This window comes from Elephantulus edwardii, unplaced genomic scaffold (assembly GCF_000299155.1).
Source record: "Elephantulus edwardii isolate Elephantulus edwardi_28Jun2011 unplaced genomic scaffold, EleEdw1.0 scaffold00004, whole genome shotgun sequence".
In the NCBI taxonomy this organism is placed as follows: domain Eukaryota; kingdom Metazoa; phylum Chordata; class Mammalia; order Macroscelidea; family Macroscelididae; genus Elephantulus; species Elephantulus edwardii.
In genome coordinates, this window is record NW_006399754.1 from 16,016,270 (window position 1) to 16,029,865 (window position 13,596).

Consider the following 13,596-nt stretch of genomic DNA (forward strand, 5'->3'; position numbering starts at 1 on the left):
TTGTTGCAAATGAAGGGACAAAACTTCTCATGACAGCATGTTGGCTGGGAGCTTGCGTCCAAGGCACGTGTCCAGCCCTTAGGCTCTTGCAGTCACGCCATCTCCCAGGTCCTTGGTGGTCCAGCCCTCAGACACCCAGTGTCACCCATCTCCCAGGTCCTTGGTGTTGGTGGATTTACAGTCCAAAGACAGTACAGGTGAGGTGATACAGTCTTTCGTTCCATGTGAAAATTTTTCCTTTTGAAAACAGACAGAAGCCATCGCTGACACTCTCATGTAATCATGTGCCAGAGAAGCAGATAATGTCATATAATGAGTGAAATCATAAGATTAGAATAGACAAAAATGAATTTGGTTTAAACATTTCCATACCTGCTTGAATTTTTGAACATTAACACAAGATGAAATGTGATGACATTATATTTTGAAAACAATGAAAAAGATTCTCATTCAACTTAACTAGAAAAATTGTTTCTCTCAGTTAAAATAAGTAAAAAAAAATCCTGTTTCAGGATGACTTTTCTCAGTTTGGAGAAAAAGATACTGCTTGGCTGCTGTGAGCATCAGTGGCCCGGAGGCCGCCACAACGGATTCAAGGCTTTATTTATATACATTTACATATATATTTATATATATGACCCTGCACTATTTAAAATGCTTCAGAATGTTCTGAGGCTAAAGTTATGCTCTTGGATTTTAAAATCAGCATCAACAAGTTCCATAAAGGTTCACTGGACCCTCTTGATTAGGGAAGAAAACCAAAAAAAAGGTCCAGTATACTGACTCAAGAGTTAATTTTTTGAAATGTGAGAAAAAGTAGCCCGAGAGAAGATGCACTTAATGAAATGAGAGTGGAAATCTCCTGTACTGTGCAAATCTCCATTTTTCGTGTTTCTTTTTTCACACAGAAGTGTGAGGTCTGTCAGAGGACCCTGTTTATACCTGCAGCAAGCAAGTCCATCAGTGAGGGACTCCCTGCAGCCTGCGAGCGGCCTGGTGGGAGGAGAAGCTGCCTGTCGAGGTGGGAACAGGCTTTGTCTGCTGGCTGGCACATGTGACCAGCATCCTACAGAAAATCTACAGCACAGCTCGGGACTTCTCCAGAAAGAGGCTTCTCAGTAACACCAATGTCGGAAACGGTTTTATGTCTTCTCCTTCACTTAATTTTGCGTGTTTAACACAGAGGGGCCTGTAGGTTCTTACAGTTTAATCCTATGCAGTGGTTTTCAGGATTACTGACAGAAGAAGCATTAAAATATATCCACTAATATTTGGGAACAGGATTCTTCTCCCCTTTTTAATGCCAACCATGTGAATCCCAATAAACATGTAAACACATGCAGATGAAAAGAGGCTCAGTAACTTGCAGGTATTTGCAAATGGCTGGGCTGACTGACCTGAGGACAGAGAGCGCAAGACGTCCTGTCCCCGAATACAGACCTGTGGCCCACCTGTGGCCCACGTCCACGCGGTCCACGGCACTGCCCCACGCCTGTGGGCACCAACATACCACGCGCGTCTGTGAAGAGCAGCTCGGCACGCTCCCGTGTGTGTGAGCACTTGCACAGCAGAGCCCGCTTCTCCAGACCTCCAGAAACGTTCACACACCGCCGTCAGCAACAAGAACGATCCTGTGCTCCCCGGCCCACGCCAGCCCAGCAATCTCAAGTTTAAAATGGGTCAAAACAGATTGTGAACTCTTTGGTTATGGACAACAGAAAGATTTGAATTTTTGTTTTTCTTTAGGATCCTGAAACAAAGTTTGTTTTTAATCTTTAAAAAATAATAATAATTAATAAAAAGGAAAAATTACTGAAGAGCAGAAAAACAGTTGGTTTAATTGAAGTGGAATTTAAATTGAAAGGGTCCGCCTGAGGTGAAGGGATTGAATCCCTGCCACGAGTTCCAGCTTCTGTGGAAAGGGTTACCGCCACCGCCTTGTTGGCTCTCTGCATCCAGAGGGTCTTCTCCGTCATCAAACTTTTTCCTCATTTCTAAAAAAGAAATCAGCAAGTTAAGACCCCGTTTGAAGAGAAGTGTATGCAGGAGCCCTCGGCTTTGCAGGGAGGTGGGCTTCGGATGTGTCTCGGCCCAGCCCCAACCACTGAGATCAAGTCTGTTGACTGCCCCAGCTTTTAGTCTGAACAGAACTACAGAGCACATCTTAGGAGGCAGAATACAATTTCACAGTATGGCAACTGGGTAAATTTCCTTTTCATCATCCCACGTAACTTTAAATAATGAAACATTCATTGTTTATTTTTAAAAATTAGAGAAATTGGCAATAGTGTGGGTGAAAGAGCACTCTGGTGGCCTAGCGGCAAGGAGCTGCATTGCCAACCCAAAGGTTCATGGTTCAAATCCACCAGCTTCTCCATAGGAGAAAGGCATGCGATCTCCGTCCCAACTCAGTGGTATATAACAACATGCAGAAAATGTTAATGAAACAGGAGAATAAATTTAAATGTGTATCACTCACCTACAACTGATAATTATGGTAACAGATTTTAAGGAAATCTTACATTAAATAACAGAATGTGGCGATTTAAGACACTTACTTAAAAAAAAAAAAAAAAGAAGAATGAACTGGGGAGGAGGGTAGAGAAAATAGTGCAACAATGAATGAATGAAAACCCCAAATCTCTGTAAATGTTCATTAAAAGTAATAAAATTTAATAATAAAAAAAGAAAACAAAAAAGACACTTACTAAAAAAGATTAAAAAGGCTAAAAAACTATAGCCTTCAATTGGATTATATCTCAACATCAAGAAAAAAAAACGCCATCCACAAACAAATGGATAGAGCAGCTCTAGTATATTCACACAATGGAATACTATGCTGCATTAAAAAAAAAACAACAAGGAACTCATGCAATATTATTCAAAATGGGTAACCCTGGAGGACATTATGCTAAGTGAAGTATATCAGTCACAAAAGGACAAATACTGCACCATGCCACTGTTGTAAAGTGGGACTGACATCAGGGTTAGGGGGAGACTGACAAAGATGGGATAAATTATGTATACTGCATTGAAACAGATGATGGAGAAAACAGTTTACAAGTGATATATGATGGGGTATTGTGTTCATGACAAGAGTCCAGAATGAAGGCTGCGTAGTGGAGTGCTCGGGGTTGGGGAGGGGGGATTGTATACCAATGAAAGAATTTTACTTTTACTTTTCAAAGAGAAGAGCAAACTGGGGCGGGGGGGGTCGGAAAAATGCAGCAATGAATGAATGAAAATCTAAAGTCTCTGTAAATGTTCATTAAAATTAATTTAAAAAAAGAAAAATCCTCAGCACAGCACCAGTATGCAGCCTCACGATAGATGGAGAGATGGAAAAAGACTGATCCACTATCGACACCCATGGTAGTAGCCATCAAGAAAACAAGGCATAGGGAGCTCTGGTGGCCTAGCGGCAAGACGCTGCAGTGCAATCCCAGAGGTACGCGGTTTAAATCCACCAGATGCTTTGCTGGAGAAGGAGGGGGCAATCTCCTCCTGTACCAGTCAGATCTGATTTGATGGTACACGTAAAAAATAAGACAATAAAAATTTAAAAAAAGAAAAAAAGAAACCAAGGCATGTTGTATTAGGGAACTCTGCTGTCAAGGACCTCGTTAAAGTGCTAACGAGTAATGATGTCAGTTTAAAGACTAAGGTGTGCCTAACTTCGGCCATGTGAGTACGGCATGAAAGCTGGGCAATGACTAAGAAAGACCAAAGAAGAATAAAGGCCTTTGAACTAGGGTGTTCTAGAAGAGTACTCAGTGTCTCATGGACAACCAAAAGAACAAGCAAATCTGTCTGGAAGGCAGAGTAACTTGAGTGCTCCTTAGAGGTAAGGATGGTGAAACACCATCTCACACACTGCGGCCATGTTTTCCGGAGAAGCCCATCCTTGGGAAAGGCCATCATGCTGGAAAAGGCAGACAGAAGATGCCTCAGTGAGATGGACTGGTGGTAACCACAAAAACGAGCGTGAGCATGGCAGGGTGAAGACGATGCAGGCCAGGACGAGGGCCACATCTGTTCTCCTCAGGGCCGCTGTGCGGCGGCGTCAGTTCAATGCCACCTGACAGCAGCAAACTGAAAACAGCATGTATAATACAGCTGATCCTATGTTGGTAAAGACACAGGTCAGGGTCTCTTAGTTCTACGTATGTTCAGAGTTAATTTTGATAAGTTCAACCATGTTAAACATGGGGAGAATTTTCAGTTTTTGCTTTTCATCATTATATTTTTTTCTTACTGGGATTTTGAAATAGGTTTTTACTTAAGTATTACAATAACACTTATTTTTCACCTTCCCTTAAATACACAATTAACCTACATTAAGAAATTACAAGAAAAGACAACTAAAAGAGCAGCAGAGAAAGAAAAGAACTGAACATAATTATCTCAGAAGAGATATTGTACAAATTCACACACCTGAAAGGGATCGGGTAAAAAGAGATTGCCTAGTGACTAAAAAAGATACTCACTTTGCACCCACCAGCTACTCCACAGGAGAAAGATGGGCAGTGTCCAGTAGGATTTACTGCCTCTGACAAACTGCTGGAGGGTCAACTATGGGTCAGTTCTGACTTGAGGGTTGTTGTTGTTATGTGCCATCAAGTCGCCAGCAACTCATAGCGACCCCATGTACAACAGCCCTAAACCCTGCTCTATCCTGTGCCAATCGCATTGCCTCTGATACAACCGCCCCGATTACCCCGTCACTGAATCAATCCACCTCATAGAGGGTCTTCCTCTCCTGCGCTGTCCCTCAACCCTCTCCAAGGACTGGTCCCCCCTTGAGGGTACAACAGTAAAAGTGAATAAAAACCCTACAGGTAAGCACCACAAAGATAAATTGTTAACAGTTTAGCAGGAAGAGAATGCCCTGTGTATAATGTAAGGTGTCACATTTAGCTTTGCATTTTCACTATAGAAGCCTGGTGTATTGCAGTAGTTATGGATTATGTTAAATAGTTACATTTGCATTTAGTCATTGTTAATATCTAATAATAGAAGGCAACAAAAAGGATTTAGTATTAATTTACGGTAAGTATTTCGGCAAAAATTAGGACATAAAAATCTTGAGAATCAAATCTAACCTTAAGATTGTGCAGTTAACAGTCTCATAAAGAAGCCTTGTTCTGTAAGATACTCCTATATATCAACACACGAGGTGGAGAACAGATACAGACACCTCACTGAATTGACTCCTGGAAGGACTGGGACCCATCATGGCACACCGGGCATAATTATATGCCACGTCCCCACGTGGTGCACAGTATCTGGGGTCTTGAAAGCTTAGAGGTCGCTGTCTAAGGTAGAAGTATTGGTCTCTACTCAGTGCAGAGGAAAACAAAAAGAAGGGACCAGAGACTAGACTGGCAGACATTGAAGTACAGGACGAAGAGTCCCCAGCTACCACGACCAACAGCTCTCACGAGGCCACGCCTCAACAGAATGGCCCTCACAGAACGGGAGGAAAGTGTGGAACAGAACCTCAAATCCCTTACAAGCAAAACCAGACTTGTCAGACTGCCTGAGGACAGAGGACTCCCCAAGATACTCTTCAAGCCTTCAACCAAAACAAAGCCGAGGGCACACATGACAGACCGTCTCCCTAAACAATGACAATCACCTCTAAATACCACGTTCCTTAAAGTTACCTATATGAGACCAGACAGTCATCAACTACCGTAAAACTGAGATTGTATGGGAGCAAGGAAACCAGATTTATGGAAACCAAATAACTAGAACGCATTATAAAGAATAACCTGTGTCACTGAATAATTTTTGTAGAAATTGTTGAATGGGAGCCTAAACTGAATACGCCTTCATCAAAAACACAATAAAAAATGTAGAGGGGGAAAGGGTGGCCACAGGCAAGTACTTCCCAGTATTACAGACACCGCAATGCTCTTCTTCCAACAACCCAGAACTGCTGCTCCAAGGCTGTGGACATGAGAAATCAATCACCTGGGAGCTTGGTCACAGTCTCCTGGCCCCGACCCCTTACTGACTGCCTCGGCCAACAACATGCAGTGGATTCCAGGTCATCGGAGACACATGGGGCCCACATTTTATGAAATGCTGACTTATGGTAATTCAGCACTATAATTCTGTATCCAAAATGCAGAAGAGTCTATTTTTCTAAGAAAGGCTTGTGTTCCAATCCAGCCTCTCCTACTACTTAGCAAAATCTTTAACATGAACATGGTCCAGGCTCAAAATCCTCTACCCGTTTCCCCTGTGGCTGAAAACGTTTGGGGATTTCCAATTTTAATACAGTGACCTAGTACACACACTATGCATAAATGCTCAGGAGTGTCTAGGGTCTTGCGCATTCCTGCAGATCTTAAAAGTGAAGTGCCAACCTCCAGATCCCTTTCCCATCAGACCTAAACACTGGTCAAGATGGTCATAAAAGGAGGGAAAGTAAATGAAACGGACTCAAGTGCTGCTTGTAGCACGAGTTTGCATCAAGCAGTAATTTGTATTCACTGGGATTGTCTCCATGACATTCCCGGTACTGAAAGGGTGAGTAAATGAGTGGGCATTATTTGGGGCAGGAAACAGATTGTGCATCTTTCTTGTTTGTTGATTAAAAGTTAAAAAAAAAAGTGAAGTACCAATTACCCTTTTGTTCCAAACTACCTTTCCATAGATCTTTACAGAGCTAATAATCCTGGGGAATGAATAGTCCTGTCACTTGCCATAGCAAGAGGCAGATGTGCTTACGACTATCAAGTGTTTCCCTTTGGTGTAAAGGCAGGCATGCTTCTCCGGGAAACGGGAGCTCCCCAAGCTCAGGGTTCTGTAAGGCAACCAGCCACCTGGCACCGCAGCACCTACCCGGACTTGGAGGGCTCAGGAAATAAGCACATGCTCCTGCTGCTGGCTGTGGTGGACGTCAGAAGCTCCTTTTGTCTCACCCAGGAGTCTGATGTCTTCCAGCCTCCATTAAACTGATGCCTCCTTAATGTTGTCGTACAGTTAGACTCAGACCACAGTTCTTAACAATATACAGGCCGTCCCTGACTGGCGAATCTGTTTTATTCTACTGACTACATTGTGAAGTCCGTTCAATATTAATGCCTTTTATTGTCAGTACCTTTGTTTTGTGTTGTCTGAAATGTCTTTAACCGTGCCCTGTGGGTGGTTCAGGGCAAGGCCTCAGACCTTTTTCCACGGTGCTCCCGCAAACCCTGCAGAATGCACAGGCCCACGCCAGCCTGGGCACGCTTCAGGCCTGCACTGATCAATCTCTTCTAAGTAGGATCTTTGTTTTTGAACACCTGCAAGTGAACATCTGAGACTGATGACATCAACAAATCACACTGCAAATGATAAGATGTATTAAAAAAAAAACACACCACCAAACCACAGTTTGGATCATCCTAGATCAGGGACTGCCTGGATTTCAGAGGTAACTAGATGCCAATTATCCCAACTAATTCATGATCTTCCTTCAAATGCACTCCTCTTTCTGGTTCCGTATCTCAGCGAATGCTACTGTCATCTAACTCAATCACCAGAAGCTCACAGCCATCTTACTGCTAAGTGTCGTCTAGCAGGAACTGACCCACAGCTGACCCTCCAGAGGGTGTTCAGAGGCAGTTAACTGCACGGGAGGAGATTATCCATCGTTCTTCTCTGGAGCAGCTGGTGGATGTGAACCACATACACCGCTGGGCTGGCAGTGCAGCACCTTACTACCAGGCCACCTGAGCTCCCTCAAAACCATCTACAGCTTTGGAACTTCTTACTGTTGAACTGTGCTCCTCCGTGACAACTCATTCTCAGTATCCTTTACAAAGTTCTTAGAGGCTCAACCTCCTCGATCAGTAACACAGTCCCAGCTCCCCTGCCCTGGTCCCGGTTACGCATGCTTCTGTCTACAGACCGCACTAGCCTCTGAAAGAGCTTCACTGCTCCCACTCCCAGTCCTGCCCCTCAGTGCACCTCTGTGCTGCTGTCAGACTAACTCACCTAAAGTCCAACCTCAGCTCGGAAACTCATCCCTCACAAAGAAATCCAGCCGCCTTGAGGTTGCTGTGTGAAGTTCATGGCCTCAGCTCTTCCCATCTCCTCTCCTGTCTGCTGCCTCTCCTGCTGTCACATGTGCACCCTTCTCCTCCGGTCCCCTGAGAAGCCGCAGTTTTCACTGAAGTGTGTGCCTCTGTCACTCTGCCATTGTCAGCCCCTCACCTGGCGCTCAGATCCTTGTCCCTTAAGACTCAGCTCAAAAGTCAACCTCTGATGATGCCTGGCCCCTTGTTAGCGACAGCTGCCCCACATCTGTTCTGCACGGCACACACAGCTTCTTTCAGGTACGAAAACTGTCTGACGGATGTTGTCGACACTGGAGTGGGTGTTGGGGAGGGTGTGTGTGACAGTATGTATCCTGCTGTCCGTCCGCCTTCCACACTACACTATAAAGGATCTTATCACTTCACTTTCACAGTATAAGCAGGCATCCAGAACAGATTTGCCAAATGGATATAAAGCCTGATTTCCTTCTACTTTGCTGAATTAGTTTAGCTCAAGCCATAGTTTCTGTTCCTATCACTGAGGCAAGCCACCAAGCAGCAAAAGACAGCAGCTTACCACGATCTGCAAATCTGAGCACTGGCCAGCACAGCCTAATTCCTCTGCCTTAGTCTCTCCTGCCCAGGCCATGTGTGTGTCAGGCAGGGTGGCCAGGCCCTGGCCACGAGGCTCACCTCCCACCACTGCACACTGCAGCCTCACATCCAGGGCTCCTCAGTCAAACCCCTAAGCCAGGTAAACAGGAATCATCACTGACCTGGGGATTTAGAAAAACAGGACATCTCTCTCTCTCTCAGGACATCTCTCTCTCTCTCTCAGGACATATCTCTCTCTGTCTGCCTGTCTCTCTCTCTCTCTCATTGAAGTAAGAAAGTTTCACAGACAGGCCGAGTTCCGGTTCCTGAGTGGGCCTCCAGACCACCAACTCCCACCATCATGGGTTCTGGACTGGGCTAGAGGGACACGCTCGACGGCATCGCCATGACCAGCTCCTCTGTTTTAAGAGGACAGAAGCACACTCGGTCTCCCACCGTCATCCAGCTGGGACCCACACATCACTGGCCCACCCCCAGGTTTCCGAGCCCGGAAATCACATGGAAAGACACTGTCCATCTTTCTGCAGGGGCTGCTGACGGATGCAGACTGACTGCCACAGGCACCGACTCTGGGTGGGCAGTGAGGCTCCCTGCGGGCCAGGCCACCGGAGGCCCCTGACACACGTGAAGGACAACGAACCTGGGTCAGAGAGGACTTCTTTAGCGGCAGCTATGTCGATGAACTTTTTCTCAGCTTTCTTCTTTTCTTCTTCATTCTGGAAGTTATCTGGATGCCACTGCATTGCTAATTTTCTGTATGCTTTGATAATTTCTTGCTTTTTGGCATTTCTGAAGGGGATAAAATAATAATCATTACTTAAAGAGATATCCAGTATCCTACAACAGTCTCCGTGAAGACCCAGGCAGCACCTAAACCGCTGGTTCCACCCAACCCTCTCCATGGTGTCACACACCCAACATTCAACATAAAGTGTTGATCATCACTGAAACTGGCAGGGCTTCTGAGACACTCAGCTCTAAGGTGGGCATCTGGGTATTAATTAAAGTATTTTAAGCTGCCGTTTAGATTAAAGAAAACCATAAAAATACATGAAACAATTTCTAAACTTTCTGGATTTCCAAGCTATTACAGCTAAACTCTTGGCATGGACAGCCATTTTCTTTTTTGAAAATACTCTGACTTCAATTTGCAATTTGCTTTTGGATTAGTCTACTTAATAAAAACAAAGTGTCGGGCTTTTTATTGGAAAAACTGTGTTCCATATGATTAGGGATCTTCCAAAAACACATATGCTGAATAAGTAAAAACCTCTATATTCTTAACTCTGAAAGTGTTACTTTACTTTTAAACCTAAAGAAAGGTGTAGGCTTATTATTTTGGGTTTTGGGGTTTTTTTTTCACTCATCCTCTCATATGCATTTACCCTTGTCGAAAAAGCTTACTTCCATCTTAGTATTTCAGGCCTTGGTTCATAGGGCCGCTAAGAATCATGCTCAACTCGAAGGCACTCACCACAACCACCACCACCTCAGTGTTATTCTTAAAATCTAGGTTTTACCAGAATTAAGGTTACATAGAGAAGTGTACTCGGGGTGGGGGGGGGAAGGGAGGGGGAATTGTATACCAATGAAGGGATTTTTTTTCTTTTTCTTTTCAGAGAGGGGAGCAAACTGGTGGGGAGGGGTGGGCAGGGAGAAAAGTGTGGCAATGAATAAATGGAAATCCAAAATGTAAATGTTTATTAAAATTAATAAAAAAAATGGAAAAGTCAATATTCAAAGTATCTTCAGTGATATTAATTAACCTTTTGAGGCAGAAAGCAATCAAATATCTTCTTAATATTCCTTTTGAGGCTGAAAATATCAGAATTCTCAAGAAAAGGATGTTTTATCTCCTAACAAAGAAGTAAAAGATTTAACCGAAGAAGCAGAGACTTTAATACCAGTTTTGGTTTTTTTCATGAGAGTCTGGACCAAAATGTAAACCTTGTTTAAATTTCCGAATCTCATTCAGAAAACATTAAAGAATCTCAAAAAAGAAAAAAAATAAATCTAGGTTTATGACTTAGTCATGCTACCATATCTCTCTGTCACCACCTACTAATTACATCACTGCATTACTGGTCTGTAACAATGAAATTTGGATGAAATATATAAAAATAGCATCATCATCTCCTCAAAAAGCTGATCACAGATATCCCACATGACCTAGCTGTAGCACTGCTAGGAATATAACCAAGGAACTTAGAACTGAGACACAAACGGAGGTCTGTACACCTACGTTCACAGCAACAGCCCAAATGTCCCTTAACAAATGAATGGAATAAAAAATTGTGGTCCATGCCCATAAAGGAATACTACGCAGCACTAAGGAGCAATGATTTTGTAAAATATTATATAACATGAGAGAGTCTAAAGAACATTATGCTGAGTGAACTAACTCAGTCTCATTAAGGACAAATATTGCCTAAGACCAGTAACTATAAAAACAGAAGGATGACTAGTAAGATGTGTTATAATGGCCAAAAGGGAAAGGGGAGAAGGAACAGAAAAGTGGAGGGTAGATATCACTGGGTGACAGAGTTGAGTTGGTGGATTAGGGGGAAGGTGAGGGAATGGAGAAGAGTCACTTGGGTCTTGAGAAGATGGTGTAATTATGGGCACACATCAATGGTAATTAATTACATGAATGACTGTATGAAACACAATGTAAATGAATGATTATGAAAAGCAAGCTGAAAAACCAGCCTCTTGATGTTAAAAACTGTTAGGATCTAATCTGTATGTCAGAAGTTGTATAGATAAAGGAAATGAATCAACAGAGAAACAAAGGCCACTGACTGGCTTTAAAATAAAGCTGATTAAGAATGACAATGTGAATTTTAAATACAAGTCAAGAATTCACCTTTTTACTCCCAAGATTTTGTAATAATCTCTCTTCTGTGACTGTTTGAGGAGTCGCTGCGCCTTCTCCAGGCCTTCCCGAATCTCCTGGTCGTTGTCATTTTGTTCCTGAGCACTTTCATAATCCTGAATAGCTGTCAAGATACGTTAGATAACGCTGTTAGGGGCAGTCAGAGCTAAACTAAGGTCGTTTATTCAACAGACTCACATCTGTCTGCCTGTCTGCCTGCCATCCTCCCACCTCATCTTCCCCACACTTCCAAGGTATTTTAATAAAAATGGACAACAAGTCTTAACACCACTAAGATATAGAAAAGTAAAAAGTAATCTCCATGTGCTGCTTCAGGTCCACAGCTCAGAAGATCTAGACATTTAGAGAAGAAGCAAAAGGAACTGGTGGCCACCAGGATAAACAGTCACTCGTGGTTTCAACAGCTACATATCTATTGCATAACATCCACCATACCTTCTGTGATATACAGGACTTGAGACTGTGTGCGACCATCATGCTACAAGCTTAGCTAACAGACTCGTCTATGTGGAAACAGCAGCATTCACCTTTAAGGTGCTGTGGTCATTGTACTCGCTGTTACCTCAAAGGCCATCCACGGTCCACACCTGCCAGCTAGTCTGCAGGAGAAAGCGTGGCTGGCTGTTTCCGTGACAGCTGCACCTTGGAAACACCGGGGTTATTCATCACTGTCCTACAATGAAGCTAATCAAAACTGACCCTCCAAGGGCACCCGGTTTGGGGTCTGTTTGTTTTCTTGTTTAATAACTTTCTGTTTCACTTTCAGATTGCTTTCTTTCCTTGCCTCCTGTCGCTGCTCTCACTGTCACTGGTTGACCACCACCTTGGTAGTCATGACGTACTTTACCTGGTGAGAGCTTCAAAAGAAAATTAAACAGGCCACACACGCGGGCCTCAAGAGACCACAATACACAAGACGGGATGCTGATGACGGCGAGCTGAAGCCTATACTGTTGACAGGAAACTTGATGAAAGTTCACATTGCAGTCATAACAGAAAGTGCCGTCTGGCACATATATAACCCAGTGATACAGGCGTTTATGATGATGACCACGGGGCAAAGGGACACAGGCTGACGTCCAGGGAAGACCAGGCACACGACTGCGAGGATCCTCTCCCACCAGTCACACAGGACAGACTTAACCCCTCCAACAATAAATTGTTGGACACACGTGAAGGACTGTCGACAAAGGGAGCTGATTAACTCTGGCAATAGCTAACTGGGGTGGGGGATATGGGTTTAGCCTGGGTGGATTCAGGTGAGCGGGCAGCATAACAAATTTAGTGAGCCTGAACACAGACACATGAACTGAGCCCTTAGTGACCCCTCGTCCATCTCCAGGAGGAGCGCCCTCCTATCAAGGTTGTGAGCTCAGGGTCAGGCCCCACGTAGACAACTCAGTGCTGTATTTCACAAGGCCTGTCACCGCAAACAGTTTGGAAAAGCACAAGAGGGTCTAAACCATGTGCTATGCACAAGAGTGATCAAGAAAAGTCAACCAAGTCCCCAAAAGTAAAGTGAAGGGACAGACAGAAAACCCATCAACACTGCAAGGGAGAAAGAGCCTCCAAACTTTTACCCTCACTGTCTACTTTCTGCCTCTTTATAGGGATATTAAATATTAAAATCACATACAGAAACATTACCATGACCCAAGCCACAGAGCCCTGGCCCTGACCCTGAGCCCACAACCTTGACAGGATGGTGCTCCTCCTGGAGAGCTGGATGATGGGTCACTAGGAGCTCGGTTCATTAACTAAGGTCCTTACAGCAGCTCACAGGAAACGGTTTCAGTTACGTCAGCTTGAACAAAGTGGGTCATGCAGCAAGCCTGAAACCACTAACAGCATGGAGATCACGGAGCCTCGTTTATTTTTAGGTATACAGAATATATATGCATGCTATACACACACACACACACACACACACACACTCTCTCTCTCTCTCTCTCTCTCTCAGATCGCTGGTGGCATCGTGGTAAGAAGCTGCTGCAATCCCAAAGGCATGTGGTTCAAATCCTCCATCTGCTTAAAAGGAACTAGATGGGCCTTCTC

The 13,596-nt window shown here is 44.0% G+C and overlaps 1 protein-coding gene across 1 annotated transcript in view; it reads right to left on the bottom strand.

Moving 5' to 3' along the window:
* Positions 1-1,836: 1,836 nt before the first annotated feature.
* The window catches only part of DNAJC3 (DnaJ (Hsp40) homolog, subfamily C, member 3), a 56,180-nt gene continuing 44,420 nt past the window's right edge, over positions 1,837-13,596 (bottom strand). The window contains exons 10-12 of the mRNA XM_006879625.1: positions 11,512-11,644; positions 9,286-9,434; positions 1,837-1,994 (exon numbers count right to left, since the gene is read on the bottom strand). Of these exons, the coding sequence (XP_006879687.1) occupies positions 1,837-1,994; positions 9,286-9,434; positions 11,512-11,644 (440 nt within the window). The remainder of the gene's footprint in view (positions 1,995-9,285; positions 9,435-11,511; positions 11,645-13,596) is intronic.